Consider the following 20,624-nt stretch of genomic DNA (forward strand, 5'->3'; position numbering starts at 1 on the left):
TATCTACAATCAGGAAAGATGAGTTCAGATCCCAAATCTGACAGTTATCAGTTAAGTGACCACAGTTAAGTCATTTAACACTTTAGAGCCTCAGTTTCTTTATTCATAAAATGGCAAAAATTGCACCTGGAATATCTTACCTCATGGCATTGCTGTGCAGATCAAGTGAGATGATGTTTGTGTAAAATTCCAAGTCATTATTATTATTATTTTTGTGCTGGAAATATAGGCAGTAGATTTTATTTTCATGATGCCTTTTATATATACCTCTTCTCTTATAATATTGCCATTCTCAGGATACAGATCACTCTCATCTGGACTCTTGCAATAGCCTGTGGGTGGGTCTGTCTGTCTCAGGTTTTCCTCTTACCCGAGTGCATTCTCCATAAAATATATAGCTAACCATGTTATTCTCTCATAGACAGGCCTTGAACCCAGCTTTTCCTAGTTCTGGGGCTAATTCTTTATCACTTAGACAACACTGCAGCTCTCAAAATTATAGTTATAATTAGCAAGTAGTCGTGCAGATTCTTCTTGACGACTTCCACTGAGAAAGGACCCAACACCTCTCCAGACAGCCCATGCTACTTTTGGACAGGTCTATTAAGAAAAAAATTTTACATCAAGTTATTTCTTTGCAATTTTTACCCATTGTCAGTGATTTTGCCTTCTAGCAACAGACTGAAACCTAATCCTTCTTCCATGTGACAGCTTTTCAAATACTTTAAGGCAGTTATTATGTCTCCCTAAGGACTCTTGTTTAGTTCTGTTTTAGGATGTTCAGTTCAAGGTGCTAGCAGGACATTCAAGTGTAGAACCAATATAAGCAATTGAAAGTAAAAGACTGTGACTCGTAAGTACAATTAATGCTGGAGATTGGACTGGCGCCCGATTTGCCTTTATAGGAATGAATGAATGAAAAAGCATTTATTATTTTAAAGGCACGATGCTAAGTGCTGGGAAGACAAATCGAAAAAGGTGCTATTCTGTTCCCTTAAAGAGCTTGCCCTCTATCCTATTAGAGATAAGATCTGAAAGATAAAGCATTTAGGACATTTCAGCTCCCTTCCAGATTAACAGACCCATGGTCTTGAAGGCACAGTGGCAAAGTAAGTGCTAATACATTTTCTTTAGTGGCATTTACTTTAATAAATCCATGTCAATCTGTGCTCCTGAGTCATTTGACAGCTTCAAGGACTTTGGTGGTGAAAACTTTCTTTTTTTTGCTGAGAGTTCAGAAACTGTGGCTATGCAGGCAGTTGCCAGGTGGCCTGCTGCATAGGCTACATGCATAGATTAGAAGAAGAGCCAGTGTTTTAGGAAAGAAGGGTTCTTTCTTTGGCTCTTGAGTTTATGGCAGCAGGTGGTAGTGGTTTGATGTCTGCCCTCTTCTTCCCAGAGCTTTCTTCCCCAGATAATAGTTTATTTATTATGATGACTTTAAGGTTTACAAAGTGCTTTCTTGGCAACAAATCTGCAATTTGTTAGTCACCTCATAAAAAAGGTTTTAGGGCTTGGGGAAGAGGTTAAAATTGCTGTGGGAAAAAGTATAAGAAGAGAAGAAATGGGGGTCAAAAACAAGACTTAGGGGAATGGAATGCTAATCCCTTCCCATTTACCATTTCTTTTTTTAAGTAGTATACAAGATGTGATTTTGACATTTCAAGCCTGAACACTGAAGAATAGTTGAGGCAAGTCTAAATTGCAGAGAACTTTTTAATGCACAAAATAGCATTTGGGTGTTCATTTTGTCTCATTATTTCTTTGAAACAAACATTAGCATCATTCTAGATCCAAATATCAGGGCCAAGTCTTCAGGTTTAAAAATGTCTCTTTTAGGTTCCTTCAAAAGCAAGCCAATTGTACCTCGACCTCAATGACTTTGATCTATACTTTATGGAGATAGAACATTTTCTGATCCAAACATCATTAGTACAATGCTGCAGATTTCAAGGATCTATTTAAATTTGAACTTTGGTTCTCCCAAAATCCAACTAATTTGTTTTTTCTATTATTTTGTCAGACAGAAAAATTCAGATTTTTTTTAGAGGTGAATCAAGTATTAAGATAGATAGGACTAATGTTTGGCAGCAGTATTGTATCTTAGAAAAGAAAGAGGATTGTTTGCTGCCACACTTATAAACTCAATTAATTCCAGTTTTAAAGAGCTTGGCGTTCCTTAAATAAAGCATGTCCTTAAACAACACTATTATATAAAGAATGACATAGCTCTGTTCAAGGGACTTTTGGTTCTGAAATAATTTGGATGATTTGAGTGTGTCTCCCTGTGCTCATGTGAATATATAATTTAAAAGTCCTTATCATTTGAAATATGTCCCCGAAGTGATCAGTTTCAAAGAGGAAGAGAGGAAACAAACTAGACATGTCTTGAGACATTATATCTCCAAGTCAGCATGTGATGATGGAGAGCAGGAAGGTGTACTATTCTTTGGTCTCCAGCCCCAGCAAGAAACATTTGGCAAATTTAAGAGCCATGTACTTAGGGCGGATGAGCTACCTGGATGAGTTGGTACCAGCTGCAGTTGTAAGCTTGCCTTTCACTGGGTGGAGTAAGGGTGAAATGGAGAAAGAGAATTTAGAACTCCACATTTTAAAAAATGAATGATAAAATAAATAAAAATTTAAAATAGCACTAGATAATCTAATAATAGTAATCCTGTGAGGGACAAGGCATTATTATCTCCATTTTATAGATGAAGAAACTAAGTCTGAGACAGAATAAATGAAGTATCCACAGTTATACAGCTAGTAAAGTATCTAAAGAACACAGATCTTTCATGAGAGTCCAGCATTCTAACCACTGGGTTATCTAAAGGTGGAAACTAGAATGCAGGTCACATAGGTTATGAATAATCTAGGAACCAAACCTATGCCTTCTGGCTTGAAATTTAGCACTTGTTTTACTATGCTGCATTTTTTGGCAGTTAAAAATATTTATTGGATTGGATTGGATACCATTTTTGGTTTTAGGAAACAAGAGTATAATGGTCAGACAAGATATTTCAAGAGAAGTTTCCTAACTCCAATCTCTTTTTTAAATTAAAGCTTTTTATTTTGATGCATGGATAATTTTTCAACATTAACCCTTGCAAAACTTTGTGTACAATTTTCCCTTCCCTTCTCTCACTCCCTCCCTTAGATGACAAGTAATCCAATATATATTAAATATGGTAGAAATATATGTTAAATCTAATATATACATACATATTTATACAATTATCTTGCTGCACAAGAAAGTCAAATAAAACAGAAAAAATGAGAAAGATAACAAAATGCAATATGCTGCATTATTTTAAAGTATATCAGAAGGGCCAAAGGAGGAAGGGAAAGAAAGTACATACCTATGCTAAGCACTTTAAAAATGTTATCTTATTTGATCCTCACAGCAGCTCTGCAAAATGAGTGCTATTATTAGTTCCATTTTACAGATGAGGAAATTGAGGCAAACAGTGTCTTGCCTAGAGTGACACAGCTAGTAGGTATCTGAGACTAGATTTGAATTCAGGTTTTCCTACTGCAGGTCCAGTGTCCTATCCACTGTACCAGCAGCTCTTCCAAGAGATATACTTTGATTTAGATGTTTTAGCTTTAATCTAACTTCAATCCACTTGACATTTGTTAAACATCTATTATGCATAATGTACTGCGTTAGGAGCTGGGGCTCCAAAATGAAAATGACTTCAAGAAACTCATATTCTACGGGGTGAATATAACATACCAGTATATAAATATGTATATGATAATCTGAGATAGTGGGAGTGAACCTAAGAAGAGCAGGCAAGATGATTTAAAAAACGAGGGTCAATCTATTATCAAGTATATGAATCGTCTACCTTGATACAAAGGCTAATTAACCTTTATAAATACTTTATGATTTAGCTCATGTGCTCTCTGCTCTTCTTAGGTTCACTCCCAGCACCTCAGATTATCATATACATATTTATATACTGGTATGTTTGTTTCTTCTGTAGTTGTCTTTTGGAACACTGAAAGAATTCTAGATTAAAAATATGTATATATATTTCTTCAAGAAGTCATGACCAAAATTAAAGTGTTAATAATGAGAGGAGTCATAACGATCTACTTTCCCAAACTGCCATTCTCTTTCTGTGTTTAATAGTGGTTGAAAGAATCTATCTTCCTTTAAGAAGACTTTGCCACCATAACTAATTTAATCTTTCTTCTTACAGCAAAGTGTATCTATGGTGGAAAAGTTCTCGCTGAGGGCCATAGAATTTTAACCAAGAGCTGTCGAGAATGTCGAGTAAGTTGGAATCTTAACTTTTAAGTTTCTTAGATGGATACACATCACTTATGTATCAGCAGTTTTAAAAAGTATGGGGCAAAAATATATAACTTTGTATCATGAGACCGCTACAGTATTGGAGTATATGGAGAGGATTTTTTATAGGATCAAAGATTAAATGTGGATGGGACCTCAAAAGTCATTTAGACAGATATAGCAACTATGACATGATTCTTGCCATCATGGTGCATACAATTGTGGACTCTGACATAACTGTAAGCAAATAAAATATAAAGCCACAGAGGTAGATGGTAAATTGGAAAGAATACTGGTTCTGGAGTTAGAGAATCTGGGTTTCAATCTTTCCTTTGTTGATTATTATCTATGGACGTTGGTAAAATCACAATATCCTTCTGGGCCTCAGTTTTCCCATGTGTGAAAAGAGATTTTGGATTCAATAACTTCTAAGCTTCCTTTCATTTCTTCTAAGGATAAAATAGGGTTAAACTTGAGAAACTTGGGAATGGCTATTTGAAGTAGGATGGAGTCTGAATTATGGAAGGAATTTATTACTTTCTTAGTTTTGAAACTAAGTTGCTGTTAGACAAAGTGGACTGAAGGTGGACAAAGAGGTGGATAGATGTAGGAGCACAGGAATGAGAAGTTAGGAAGAGGTGGATTATCCCAATTACCAGATAGATATTTTTTAAATCTTACTTCAAAGAGCAGATGAGAGAGATGAGAGTAGAATCTAGATTTCAGTGAAAGGGAAAGGGTCAGAGCAAATGTCTTAACCTTTCTACACTTTAGTAAGATGAAGAGGTTAGAGTAAAATGGTCTCTGTTCTTCCTGTGACCATGAGATTCTGTGAAGTCCTGGATCCAGGAAAAATAATGTCAAAGCTGGTCCATCCAAACCCTGGATGGTTCTATGGGCAGAGTTCATTTCTCTGGTAGGAAGGAGATAACTGCCTGAGTTGAGACATCATGGCAAACAGATGCCTAGGAAGTATGTTCTTGTTTCTATCTAGGCCAGGTTCACGATTTTGCAGGTTGGCTAGGCTTATAATGAATAATTATAATAACAGTTTAGGTCTGGCAAAATGCCTTAATATTTTGAAAAGAATCCATAGGTAATCCTGAAATTGAGGAGATGATTAAAGCAAATTTGTACAGAATACCTTCTCTCTATTTGGAAGGAAATTGATACTGTATTTATAGTGGTCCCCATTTCTTTGGGGATGATCTATTAATGACAAAGAAACTGTACCATGGTATTGTGGGGTTGATTGTTCATCGAATGATGCTATTTCAGAATATTTTAAGAAGGTTGGTACAACGTTATAATGGAGCCAATGAATATGAGCTTAATGGATATTACCAAATTGGAGAAAGATGGTTCAATGTAAATGGAGTCAAAGATTCTCAAATCTATTAACCAAAACCATGAGTTCTATTTTCATGATTCCTGGAAGATTTTAGAGAAATAATAAAGCCAATTAAGGCAGAAACAAATCTGTATTAAAAAAATTCCATGGAGGATATCCGAGCCAGTTTGAAAAAATGAAAACAAATTATCCATGTTAGATAGTAATATTCAATTTTAAGCAATTATTGTTCTCCTTTGACATTTCTGTAAGTAAAGCAATTTGAGAATGAAAAATCTGAGTTGTATTAAGTTGTTAGAAATTGTGGTTGAAATACTGTAATTAAGAGTGTTTGTATTTAATCTATTTCATATATAACTTCTCTTTAAGTAGAGATAATTTTTCTACCAACACAAAGGCCTGAAGGTTATGGGAAACAAATGACAATCAAGAGGATTAAAATATGTGAATCATCATCTTTTGTGCTTGAAATGTTTCTGAAAAACAAGTGAAAAGGGTGATGAAGTTTGTAATTCAGTTGGTTCCCCTTTGTGAGATGGCACTGATTTCGTTCTTGTCACAGGCTTTGCACCTTCCCACAAATGCAATCTTCACTATTTAAAACATTATTTGTTAATTATGATCTCATCCCATTAAATGTGTTAAAGGTTGATTAGAGTTCCCAAGCTCATTTCACCAACAGCCGGTCAAATCAAGCTTCTTTTGAGAAACAACAACAAAACCTTAACCTTCTGGATTTTGCATGTTGTTTTGTAAAAGATTCCCTTAACTGAATTTGAGTTGGAAATGTCTTGGACCTAGAAGATATTCTCAAGTGCATTTTTTTTGCACCTATTAATAGATGGGATGCTGTTTTAGATATGTAGAAACTAGTAGGACACATGGGTATATTGAAATAACCCATACCCATAATAATACCATTTGTTATTTGTAGTATGTATTTGAATTCTTGACATCTTGACTTAACTGGGATGGTCCAGTTTGAATAAGATTGGTGTTTTTGACCTTGGACCATAGAGAAACTTCATGCATCTCAGGAGACCATCTCTTATGTTTTAGATCCCTAAGCACTGAAGGGGTTACTTGGAGGAGGTAACCAAGTCCAAGGTAGTCAGCATGATGTAGTGCCTAGAGCACTGGACTTGGTATCAAGAAAACATGGATTGAAATATTGCGTCAAGAACTTCACTGTGATCCTAAGCAGATTATTTCACTTCTGTTTATCTCATTTTTCTGATCTATAAAATGTTGACAATAAAATCTACCTCACAGAGTTGTGAGGATAAATACAGATTTTATATATATATATATATATATATATATATATACACACACATATGCATGTATATAAATATACATGCAAACTTATACAATACACTTATATCCATATATCCATATACACATGCAGAGAAAGAGAGAGACAGAGTAGGGGTAGGATAGAAGGAAGAAAAAGAGCATTCTGTAAACTTCAGAGTACTTCAATAAATTTTAGTTGTTCCTATTATTGTATCTCAGATATTCACTTGTAGTGCTTGAGAAAGTCAATTAACTTACTTTTCCTAATGTCTAAAAAGTAGCTGAAATATTAGCACCAATATAATATAAATATTGTCAACATAAAGTGAGATAGAATAAAGAAAGACATTGAAACTTCACATTATTGTGAGTCCATACAAAACTGCTTTGAACAGTTTGAAGGTCTAGCTCACAACTGAGCAAGTAGAACAAGCAAATATTGATTACCAAAATATACCCCAAGAGAACCTAATAACAAAATCTCAGTTGAAAAACTGAAAGACCATGCATCCCAGGGATTTTTTTCTGATTCTATATGTGCATTCATTTTTTAAAAGCATATTTCTTTATGAATAATTTTGGGAAAGAAAAATCAGAACAAAAAGGAAAAACCATGAGAGAGGGGAAAAAAAGAAGAGAAAAAGAGAAAAAAAAAGTGAACATAGCGTGTGTTGATTTACATTCAGTCTCCATAACTCTCTCTCTGATTGCAAATGATGTTTTCCTTCCAAAGTTTATTGGGATTGTTGAGAAGAACCAAGTTTTTCTTAATTGTATTCCTGATTCTGCTTTTTTGATCAGCATCAGTTTGTGTAAATCTTTCTAAAATCAGCTTGTTCATAAAATTTCATAGAACAATAGGACAATAATATTCTATTATTTTCATAGACCTTAACTTATTCAGCCATTCCCCAACTGATGGGCATCCACTTACTCTCTAATTCTTTGCCACCAAAAAAAGAACTGCTACAATTTTTTTTTTGCAATATGTGCATCATTTTCCCTCTTTTATGATTTCCTTGGGATACTGCTGGGTCAAACGGTATGCACAGTTTGATAGCCCTTTGGGTATAGTTCCAAACTGCTCTCCAGAATGACTGAATCATTTCATAATTCCACCAGCAATGCATTAGTGTTCCAATTTTCCCAAATTCCCTCCAACATTTATCATTATCCTTTCCTTTCATCTTAGTCAAGCTGAGAGGAGTGAGGTGGTATGTCAAAGTTGTTTTAATTTGTATTTCTGTAATCAGTAGTGATTTAGAGATTTTTTTCATCTGGCTATAGATAGCTTTAATTTCTTCATCTGAAAATTGTTTGTTCATATCCTTTATTTATCAATTAGAGAATTTCTTGAATTCTTATAAATTTAACACAGTTCTTTATATATTTTAGAAATGAGGCCTTTATCAGAGACACTCAGTACAGGGATTTCTTAATTTCAATTGTGGCATGGATCCCTTTGGCAATCTGACAAAACCTATGGACCATTTCTCAGAATAGTATTTTAAAATGCATAAGTCAGAATACATAGAATTTTAAAAGGAAATCAATTGTGTTTAAATAGTTATGAGAATATTTTTAAAAAGCTAGTTATGAGAATATTTTTAAAAAGCTAACAGACTTGATGTTAGAAACTACTTATCTAATCATATCCATATCTCAATAAGTATTCTTTCCACAGCATACTCAATTGATAGCTTTCTATTACTAGTTGATAGACACCCTCTATCAGTTGTTATCCAATGTTCTCTTGAAGGTCTTCATTCCCTTCCACTCCACAGACAGTTTACTGGACTTGGTATCAAGATTCCATTTAGGGATACTGTAACCTCTTAATATTAGATTTCCTTATAAAAAGCCTAAGCTTTCCTCTTTACAACTTCTACCTGTTGGTCATAAGCACAGGTGGAACTTCTTGGGGTAAAACAGAACAAATCTATTTCCTTTTTCATCCAATGGGTCTTCATATATTTTAACTGAGCCATCATTTTTTCCTTAAATCTTCCCCAAGTTAAACATTTCTTTTTTCCCTCTCAATTGATTATTTGGACATGATCTCAAGATCCTCAACTAAATATATGAAGGTAAAGCTTAGACTGAATGCTTTGGCAGGAAGCCTATAGCACAGAAAGGGCAACATGCCAGGAAGATCAGAGAATTGTGTCCAGAAAGGAAAGTCAAAACCAAAGCTAGATATTCACTTTCCAAGGAAGCAGACTTTGGGATGGGAAAGGCAAGAGATAAAGTCCAAAATCTATGACTCAGCAAGAAAGGGTATACAATGGAATAGTACTGCTTGGATGCTTAGCTCATTTTGTGTTTTTTAAAAATATTATTGCCTTTCATTTCATGAGATATTAAAGTATGGGTTCTTAATCTGAAGTCATTGAAATTATTATGTCTCTTTCCTCCCTTCCTCCTTCCCTCCCTCCCTTCCTTTCTTCCCTTCTTCCTTTCTTCCCTATTCTCCTTCCCTTCCTTACTTCTTTCCCTTCCTCCTTCCCTCCCTCCCTTCCTTCCTTCCTTACTTCCCTTTGTTCCCTCTTATCTTTCTTTTTATTCTCTTTCTTTCTCTCTAATTATTTCACTTTCCCCTTTCTTAATTTCTATGTACTTCTGTTTCCCTCTCTAGATTGAGATACTTCTATCTAAAGAAAGAAAGATAGGCAATTATATTTAATATATTTGGTTTATGTTGTAATCCCATGTTTTTTGTCTTATGTATTTTAAGACACAATTTTGTGTAGGGGTCCATAACCTTTACCAGACTATCAAAGGGGTCTATGAAGCTATAAAAAGATTAGTAATGCATATCTTAAAGAGATCACTGATTATCTTCTTCAATAGCTATTTGGTTGTATTTACTCATTGTATCATGGTGTGTCATTGAAGTCATCCCAGGGATGCTTTAGAAACAACAATTATAACAAATGGTTGTTAGTTGTTGAGAACAGTCTTGTGAAAGCATCCCTACAGCTTTGAGTAGACAGTCTCATTAAGGATGGAATGTTAGGGCTAGGGAGAGAAAGGAACATAAGACTCATATTTGATACTAACTAGCTATATAACTGTAAATAAAAGTCAATCTCTTTGGATTTGTTTTCCAGTCTTAAAATGAGCATGATACCAGTGATAATTTTTTGTCAGAGGAAAGAGCTGTCATTACTTTGATGAAAGGTGTTCCTATCATGTAAATTCTCTCCACTAATAGAGATCTTCAACTTATCTAGAACATGATCTCAGAGAAATGCTTGGAGCATTGAGCCATCAAGAGAGAATTTCCCATGATCACACAGCTAGTATGCAAAAATAGTAAGGCTCCAGTCTAGCTAGGTCTTCCTGAATCCCAGTCCAGTCTTTATTGTGCCATTGTGTCCGAGAGTCTCACATGGAAATAATATATGTAAGGCACTTTGCAAGATTTATAGCACTATTCATCCATTTATATGCATGTATGGATGTATATGTATATGAATATGTATGAACACATTTTTCTATGTGTATATATATATGTAGATAGATGTTCATATACATACCCATTGATCCCCATACATGTGTGTATGCATATAAATAGATAATACATATATGTAGATTTGTTATTAAACTGAAATTGCAAGTGAAGGAAACATTAAATGAAAGAGTGGATATATGTTTTGTGTTTGAATAATGTAATAAAAAGTTTATTTTAGACAGCAGTAGAGCAGATAATGTTGACCACAGCAGACTTTAGGGCATGGAGAGATTGAAGTAAGAATGAATGGCCAAAACACAGCTGTCATGTCTGGCACTTTGTGTTTTCTTTTTCGGTAGCTGAACATCCTGGCAAATAAATGCATCCCAGCAAACTAGTAAAAAGTCTCACATCTACTGGCGAATTGTAAGTTTTGACCTTCAGGTCAAAACTTAGCAAGAAGCAAGGAGAAACACGTGTCTCAATCAGTTCAGACAAGCATTCGCCTTTTCTTGACCTTACTGTGAAATTTTTATCTTCAGGCTTTGACTGCCCCACTGGATCCAGCCTCCTCTGATTCTTTGTGGCTGCTATTGTTTTAAGCACATGCAAATAAGGTGGTCAGATTGACTGGGATGATGGCATGATAAACCCATCATGCTTACCTGGAGTTTTCATTGAGGTTTATTTCTCATTCAGTATTATGTAGGTAACCATCTTGAGCCCTAACACGATATATTTTTCTTTTGCCTTCCTTGGCTCTTGAGGTCATTTATTTCAAAATGTTCGCTTTCTTCCTTCTCGTAAGATCATAGGTTTTAGAATTAGAAGGAACCTGAGCAATCACTTGATTTAACCATTGATGTTACAATTGAGGGAACTGAGGTCCAGAGAGGCTAAGTGGTTCACCTACCATCACATATATTTATAATATTTATAATAAGTAATTATGCATATTCTAATCTAGTTCTCATTCTAAAAATACTGCTTTTTCTATTTAACTGTCTCCTATTTCCTTTTCTTATTAGATTCTATCTAAATATGTTTTTGGGGCATGCTGGAGTGTTTTGATAATAGAGATTTATTATACTTCTAGCTTAGAGGCAGCCATGGAATGGTAATTCAGACTTACTAAAACCTGTGTTTAAGTTCTGTCTCTGACACAAACTGGTTGTATGACCCTGGACAAGTCCCTTAATTTCTCATGGTCTCAAACAGTTTCTTAAATATTGAAAATTCAGAGAATGTGCTGACCTACACTGGTAGAAGGGTTTTCCTCTCCTAGGAGATCCTTCCATGAATGAAGTCACAGGTCCAAGCCCTGACCCTCATGAATAAGTTTATATAGTTTCTATGAATTATACATGATAGAGAAGGAATAGTAGCATGGATTATCCAAAAGGATGCTTAGTCCAAGAGTAAATCATATTTGACTTTGAAATATGACTTTGCATTTGCATTTGTTTCATGTGCATGGATAGGCTTGCAGTAAGCATGGAAATCTACAGCCCATTATAAATTAGGAATCGGGCAGGAACACTATTAGATGTATTCCTTGGGGGAAAAAAAGTATGGGATGGTCACTTAATAAATGTGACAGCTGATTGATAGACAGCCTACATGCTCCATTGGTATCTATGAAATGTCAAGACAACTCATAAAAATAGTACTTAATATTTACTGAATATTTAAATAATAATAATAATTTAACACATGGAACTTTTAAGATTGGCAAAGTACTTTCCTTGTATTATTTCATTTTATCCTACAATAATTCTATAAGAAAGATGCTGTTTTTCTTTCCTGTTCTATAGATAGCGAAATTAAAATTGGCAAATAAAGTGCCCTGCATCACATAGCCAGTATTAAATGTTTGTTAAGTAAAATGTGGATTGGAATCAGGTTATTGGCTGATTAAATATCACTGATGATGATAATTTTTTTTGACTACAGGACTGAAACAAGGTCATGCTACTAACTAGAACCCTTGTGCCTTATATATAGTAGCTACTTAAAGCTTATTAGAATTTATAAATGAATGAATGAAGTTCTATTAAGACATGCACTGTGTGATGGACACAATATCTGAACTCGAGGCTAGCTCTCTATCCACAGTACCAAATTGCCTTGCACATAGTAGGCACTTAATAAATGTAGAATGAAATTGGGTTATTGGCTGACTAAATATCACTGAGCACCCTATTCAGAACTAGGAGGTACTTAGATCCCCAAGGGAAAAAAAAACTGGTTTTGGGATATAGACTCATCTAAAAGCAAAATTGATGCTGGCTTAAGAAAATGGGATAGGGTGAAACCAGAGGAGAATTGTTACAGGTCCTCACCATCCATTTTTGTTCAGGATGAGTATTAAGTGCATGCTCTTGCCCATGATGATTCATCATATTGAAATTCTTTTGTCTCCTCATTGTCTTTGGCTTCCAGGGTGGTGTTTTAGTAAAAGTGACTGAAACATGTCCTCCTTTGAACTGCTCAGCGGAAGATCACATTCTTCCAGAGAACCAGTGCTGTAGCGTCTGCAGAGGTGAGTCAAGATTTGGAGGACGTTGAGAAGGAGGGTTGGTGGTTGGGAAGAATGAGGGCTTAATGGTTTTCTAGAATGAACAGAATGGAGGAGATAGCAAAGAATTCTATGGTGAAAGTCAGGAGACCAAGACTAAACATATTATTGCACTAGTCAGTTATTACAAACATGGGCATAGTACTTAACATGCCCTGACTCAGTTTCCCTAACTATAATTGGGGATGATCATTTCTGTTGACCATACCAAGCTGAAAAAAGGTCATGCTATTAACTAGAAACCATCCGCTTTACATATAGTAGATATTGAAAACTTGTTTGTATTTATAAAGGAACTTAGAAAGACTCAGAAGTTTCAGCAATGTAAAAACTACTTCTTCACAACATGAGTCAAGTATTATTAGAGAATAACCTAATAGATAAAATACTTGACTTGGAGTCAAGAAGACATTGATTTAAATACAAGGTCAGACATTTGCTTCTTCTCTCACTCCAGTGTTACTTTTTAATCTGCTACTAATGGAACATGCAGTGTCATAGTATTTGCTATATTTACTTCTTTCCTTAGGGCATGGGCTAGAAAGAGATGTGATGATCCAAGAAGATATAGAAAAATATTTTCAATGATCCCAGGGATAGTACCTAGGGTACAGTAAGCACTACATAATTATAAGTTATTATTTTTTTATTTTTGTGATATTGTTTGTCATCATGGCTGTCTATGGCATATAACCTATCTTGCATAAGACAGGCAGAAGACTATAATGGTTAGAATGATAGACTGAACTGGATTCAGATACCATCTCTGATCTGGCTGAATGACTCTGGGAAATTCTTTTATCTTAGCATGGCTCCCTAATCAACTGTCTTTGCCTGTAAGTTATAGAGAAGGTACTGATCTACATTGGTAGGGGGAGTTTCCTCAGTTGAAAATACAGTCCCTATTCCTATCCTTATGTCCCTTCCCATCCTATTCTCTCTTCCTGTGTTTATCCCCTTCACCATCTTTATCCCTGTTCCTATTCCTGTCCCTGTCTCTAACCCAATCTCCATCCCCACCCCTATTTGTTTCCGATCACCCCTATATTTTCTTATGCTATTTAGTTATTTCAGATGTCTGTTTATGACTTCATTTGGGATTTTCTTTGGCAAAGATTCTGGAGTGATTTGCTGTTTCCTTCTGCAGCTTATTTTACTTATGAGAAAACTAAGGCAAACAGAGTTAAGTGATTTGCCCAGAGTTAAGCAGCTAGTAAGTGTCAGAGACTGGATTTTAACTAAGGAAGATGAGTCCTCATGACTCCAAAATGATGCTCTAACTCCTAGGTGCCTCCCAATCCATCCTTATATCTATATATTTATCCCCATTATTATTTTTATTCCCATTTCCATCCCAGTCCCATGCTTATCCTTATCCCCCATTCATATTGCTATCTCTCCTCATCCATCACAATTTTATAAATGAGGGAACTACGATTCGGGGAAGTTAAGTAACTTCCCAGTATTATGCAGCTATTAAGTTTCAGAGTTCCAATTTGAATCTGGCTTTCTCCTTACTTAAAATCCAACATTCTTTCACATAAATCACCTTGTCTTTATTGATAAGAGAAAGGTAATATGTTGGAAAATAAATAGCTCAGCGCAATACTGTGTATTAATGTTATTCTTATCATGTTTCATTTTGGACTATACCTGTGATTTTATCAGTATAGGAAATTCCTAGTCAGTGTATTCCTTCTACCAATGTAAATTGACTCCTTTTCTTTAACTTACAATTTTAGTGTTCCCTGAGACAGTGAGAAGTTAAGAAGCTTTATCAGAGGTGAGAATTGAATGCTTGGCTTCCTGGCTCTGAGGCTAACTCTCTATTCATACTACCTCTCCTGGCGTTGACAATTGCCATTCTGTTAGAATTTTGATTACCTTTTACTTTCTGCAAGGAAGAAAATACTGAAATGTCAAATCCTTGGGCAGGACAGATATTTGGTTTTCATGAAACAGATCTGTCTGGTTTACCTTCACATCTTATTTCCAGAATTACAAGGACTCTAGTGATATTACTTCTCAATTTGAACATAGAAGTGGGAGGACAAAGAATCAGTCATATTTTAACCCTTTCCCTCTGTTCTCTATACCTGTGCTTCCCTCTGGAATACATTGTCCTTAGATCAAAATATTTTTGCTCAGCTTGGTATAAGTGGACAATTATGTGCAAACTTTTCAGGGAAAATGCAGCCTCCAGATAACATCTTGTGTGTGGAGTCCAAATAAAGAGATATTAAAAATAATGCCTGGGTTTTTTTTGGAATTCATTCTTCAAAATCCCATCCACTGGAAAGATTCTTCAGCTTTGCAATGGTCCAGTGAATTTTTTTAGGAGTTATTCATTATTAATAGCCAATTGGGTTATTAGGTGAAACTCATAATGTAATGCAAAATCCATCACTTGATTTTGTTGGTGTCAAGTGGGACTGAATTTTTGTAAGCCTTCTTCAATTTATGGTTTTATTAGAGGGAATTCATTGATTGGGGCACAGAGATGCAGGAGGATTTTCGTTGCTTTGACCTATTTCAATAGATTGGGTTTTATCTTTTCTGTTAGAACTTTATTTTTTGCATTAAGATTCTTCATACCTTTCATTAACCTTGATATTTCTTCCCCTACTTTGCAAGGAAGGACTCAGCTAGTAATTTCTGAATCTAACTTTGGTGAGGAAGACACTTGATTTTAATGAAACAGACTTTTTCTTCCCAAATCATAGAATTTGAGAGTTAGAAAGGTTGTCAGCAACCATCCACCAGGGTTCATAAACTTTTGTGAAATAATATTTTGATAACCATATATCAGTAGAACTGGTTTCCTATGTATTTATTTCTATGCATTAAAAACTTGATTCTGAAGAGTCCATAAGTGTCATCATATTACCAAATAAATTCATGACTCAAAAAAGTTAAGAACCTCTGGTTCCAATCTAGTCAGTTCTAGAAAGGAACTCTCATCATGAAATATTTAATTTAACAGGCCATCTATCCTCTGTTTGAAGATGCTGAACTGGAGAAAATAATACCAGTTATGTTTGTTGAACATGAAAAAATGATAGGATTTTATCAGTGAAAATGGCAATATAGAAAGACATACTGCCATCTGCTTGTCCATGACCTTTCCAAATGACACACACCAAAATCCTTTCACTTATGGGATTTCCTACATTAGCATGTGAACTCCTGGAGAGAGGGGACTGTCTCACTTTACCATATGTACCTCCAAGAATTTAACACATTGCTTTACACTTTAAGTAAGTGCTTAAAAGATATGTTTTTCATTCACTCATTCCTTTACTCATCCATCCATCTCTTCAAGATATCTCTCATTGTTAGGAAGTTCTTCTTTATATCCAACCTAAATTTGTAATTTTAACATATCGCTCTGTTTCTTGCCTCTTCCACATGATAGGCCTTAATACATTTGAAGACAGCCATTAATCTCTCCCTGAGTCTTCTCTCTTTTCTTTTCTGTGATAAACATCCCCAGTCCATGTAACCGTTTATCAACTATTTGTGTGCTCAAGACTATTCACCATTATGGATGCCCATGTTTGGCAAAGATCCAAATTATTTCCTAAACTTTGGCAACTAGAACCGAGCAGTCTTTCAGACAGAGTCTGAACAACTCAAAGTATAGCAGTTCTATCATCACTCTGTAACTGGAAGCTAACTCTCTCTTATGCAATCTCATATTCTTTGGATTCAGTATAATTTGCTCTCAAGATGAAACCTTAACCTCCATTAAAATCTTATGATGCTTCATCAAGGCATAAAGGTGATTTTACCTTATCAAATATCATGCCAGTAAATGAGAAACCCTGGTATCTTAAAAGGGTTTCTGGTTTATTGTATTATATTTTGGTTTAGGTTGGACAATAAGTTGTCTATTGCCTAAGACCAGTCCAGCTAAATTGGGAAAAGTTCAATCATTAAAGTCTTGGTTATCTTGTGATGATTATTCTTATTTTTAAAAACTTTAAAAATATTTATTATTTCTACAAAATTTATTATCTCTTATTCCCAATGCCTCCCCCCTTACTAAACAACAATAACAAAAATTTTACAGTATACATAAATAGTCCACAAAACAAATTTCCACATTTCCCTTGCCTAGAAAAACACATCCATCACCACTATATTAGAAAGTAAAAGACTTAAAGCAAATCATGATGGGCACATGCTAAAGTGTGGAGGGAGCATCATGTATATTGAAAGAGAAAGCAGGGTGGTAAATGTAAAGAATACTGGCTCTAGTTCCAGAAAGACTTGCTCAAATCTTATATGTTCCTCTGACCACAAGTGAAATGTTGGTTAAGTCATTTAGCCTTGATGTGCAACCATTTCCTTTTTAAATGAGGCTATTGGGAACCTCTTTAGAACGTAGGAGGATATTTTATGGGGAGTTTCATTTTGGCTGATCAGCTGTCTGATAAAAAGGGGGCAGTGTCTGTCATAACTATGGCAATTCTCTCTTCAAACCAGATGAAATCTAAAAATCTAGCACTCATCTCCATCTTCCCCCAAATATTCAACTGTTAATGGAATCTGTTTCCTTTTTTCTTCTCTCTGCTGTCTCTTTAAGTAGTGAATTATTTTCTTCCTAGATTTTAGGTAGATAGCCCAGAGCTGTGATAATCAACCTGCATTTGTTTTCCTCTAGGGATTACTTTGCAATTCAGACCATCCAAATGTTAGAGAAGTATTTTTGGCAGAGAGTAAGCATTGAGTTTTCTTGATCATGAAAAGTTCATTAGCATGATATGGTAGAAAGAAGTCCTAGGTTCAAATCCCACTTCTTAGGAGACTTTAGGAAATTTATTTAGCCTTTCTGTTTTCAAAGTCCTCATCTGAAAAAAGAAAGATGGTTCTGGATGCCCCGTGTTCCTTCGAAATCTCATTTAACTCTCATGAAGTTAAAATAGTATTATTCCACTCAAAATGTTTGTTCTAAATTCTTCTCCCCATGAATTCACTTTACATTTCTTCATCACACCTTCTCCCCATGAATATTACTCTTCATTTCTTCATCACACTTTATTTCTTTAGGAAAACATTAGATGCGGCAAAAACTCTATCTGTATATGTTAGGAGTTTTTATTTTTAAATATTTATTTGCCCCCTCCATCCTGTCTTCCACTTCTTCTCATTAAAGTCCCCCTGAGGGAGTAGAATTGACAATTACTATTCTGACTAGTATTAGGGAGCCTGGTGGGCTCCTACAGAATCAAATTATTCCATTGTCTTCTCTTCCCACTTTTTCTAAAATAAAGTAATGAAAAGGTGAGAATACTCAATTTCTATGTAAAGCAATTTTTCTCTTGTATACTGTATGGCTGCACCAGAATTGAATGGATTTGAGTCTTATGTTGCCTAGCTCCACCAAGGGTAGTCTCTGCTTGATGAGCTGAACCGTGCATTTCATTGAAGAAAACAGCGGTGTAATACAAATGTATGGCTTCTGTCACCCTGAAGTTATTGATTACAAGAAAGAGAGAGGCTTCTGGTTTCTTCAATATCTGCCCAGGAAGGCCCTACAATTAGCATATTTATCATCTTTCTCTGTCTCAGTGGGAAAGTCAAGGCTGCTTCTGAGGACAAGCAAAACAAAATAAAACTGTGCTGCAAGAGTCACTCCTCAGAAGTTGAAATCAAACCTTTCTCATGCATAGCATGGGGGAATTTGAGCTTTTCATTTTAGGCTGTTTTGCCTGCAGAAACTGAGAATGACAAACTGGGGTTTTCTTCTGAGGGATCTGCTGTGGTATGTTTTTGCTCTTTGACCTTCTACAGATGCGATTAAATAATAGCTCTTAGAATTCCTGATTTTGTGCCATCAAGATTCAGTGGGAGAACACAGTGATATCATGCTGCATGAGTTCTGATGTCTCAATGCCAGAAGACAAGAAGAAGATGGCAATGGATTCAGTGACCCTCCTTCTTACCACATAAAGGATTGTGATGCTTCCTTGGCACATTGTTTGCTTTGGAATGGTGCAAGAGTTCATCCATGTGGTCCTTTATTTATAAAGTAAACACTCCTGAGTTTGTCAGTAGATTTTTCCTCTTAGCAAAAATTGAATTCTTTCTTTTTTTTTTATCTTGGTAAACCAGCCACATATTCTCATTTTGTTCCCCAGTGGACTGATCAGTTCATCCATTCAGCAGGCATTCATTAAGTAACTATACTGTATTCAAGGCATTGTGTTTAGCTCTGGGATGATAATAATAAAATGAAAAATGAATAAATGTCTTCAAAGACCTGACTTTACTCCAGGATGAGAGAAACACTTTGTGGTCACAGACAAGACTTTCTCTGGGAAAAGCAATTGTTCTGAATGGGAATCAAGATCCAGAATGGACTTCACTAGTTCCATGTTCTAAGCAACTGAACTGTGACATCAAACCCAGAAATACAAGCGGTCATTTAGCCTTGACCAGCCACCTTTGCCTGATCCATTATGCACTGTGACCAATACAGTAACTAATCGCACAGCCTTTTACAGAGTATGAAGCTCACTGTCTGCCTTTGATAGGTAGTTAAATCCACAGAGCTGACAGGGTGTTCCCAGGCAGAGCTACAAAAGAGTTAATGGGATACATGAGGGGGGAAATGGAATTGAGGTGATGGATGGAGGTGGATGGGTGGATCGGATGTTCTGAGATTGCCAGTGCCCAAGGTCTCAGGAATCGGTAGCCCTACCTGTGATAGCCTTAATCAGCTTTGCAATTTCTCTCTGACTCACTGGACAGTTTCTGCTGACAGCATGGTATTTGTTTATCCTGCTCGTTATCTTCCCATGATGTGGCTAGCAGGAGCCAAACCACTTGAAGTATGAGCCGGTGATGCAAAGAAGGGGAGTGGGCTGATTTCCAGATTTTGGCCCGGAGCAGGAACAGTGAAAACATGATTGGAAATATGAGCACAAAAGGCCCTCAAAATGCTCAGTGACAGAAAACAAACCAAAAACCTTGACAAACTGTTCACTGGAATGCTTGTGGGAGAGAACAGAGACCATTTGGCCAATTTGAAAATTCTTGACACTCTCCCCAGTATTTTATTCCTTTAGCGATCGTCTCTAATTGTATCTTGAATGTCTCGAATGACTTTGGTGGGCTCTGTTGCATGTTTATAGCTTTCAGTGAAGGGAAAAAAAGTTCTTTCCAACATCTGTTCAGAATGTGTTTATCTGTAATTTTAATTCATGCTCACTTGCCTTGTCATCTGTGCTGGACTGAAATTAGTTGAGATTATCTGTACTATTTAAGATTTTATACACATCAATTAAATCCTCCCAAACAGCCTCTGCATTACACAGTTTCTTTTTAAGTTGTCCTTATTATTCTAGGTGAATTGCAATTGAAATAGCTTCAGAGAAGGAATCTGGATATATGAAAAGTAGAAGAGCCAAATGTTTGCAGCAGCAGTCAAACAATGTATGTGTGTCATGGCTCGTAATTGGAAACTGGACAATGAATCAAGAAAAGACAGGGAGTTAGGGGTTGGAGCAAACTGAGAGTTTAATTTGAACACAGAAAGTTCACAGAAGCCAAACACCAAGATAGAATAGTGAGCCAAAGTAAGGTAATCTGTCAAGAATGATTCATTAAACCAGAGACAAGAGGACTTTAAAACAGA

The 20,624-nt window shown here is 35.6% G+C and overlaps 1 protein-coding gene across 2 annotated transcripts in view; it reads left to right on the plus strand.

The window, feature by feature from the left end:
- NELL1 (neural EGFL like 1) overlaps positions 1–20,624 on the plus strand; it is an 842,535-nt gene that overhangs the window by 177,666 nt on the left and 644,245 nt on the right. For both annotated transcript variants that reach the window (XM_031941958.1, XM_031941959.1), the window contains exons 10-11: positions 4,212–4,285; positions 12,847–12,946. In XM_031941958.1, the coding sequence (XP_031797818.1) occupies positions 4,212–4,285; positions 12,847–12,946 (174 nt within the window). The remainder of the gene's footprint in view (positions 1–4,211; positions 4,286–12,846; positions 12,947–20,624) is intronic.

This window comes from Sarcophilus harrisii, chromosome 6 (genome assembly GCF_902635505.1).
Source record: "Sarcophilus harrisii chromosome 6, mSarHar1.11, whole genome shotgun sequence".
In the NCBI taxonomy this organism is placed as follows: Eukaryota; Metazoa; Chordata; class Mammalia; order Dasyuromorphia; family Dasyuridae; genus Sarcophilus; species Sarcophilus harrisii.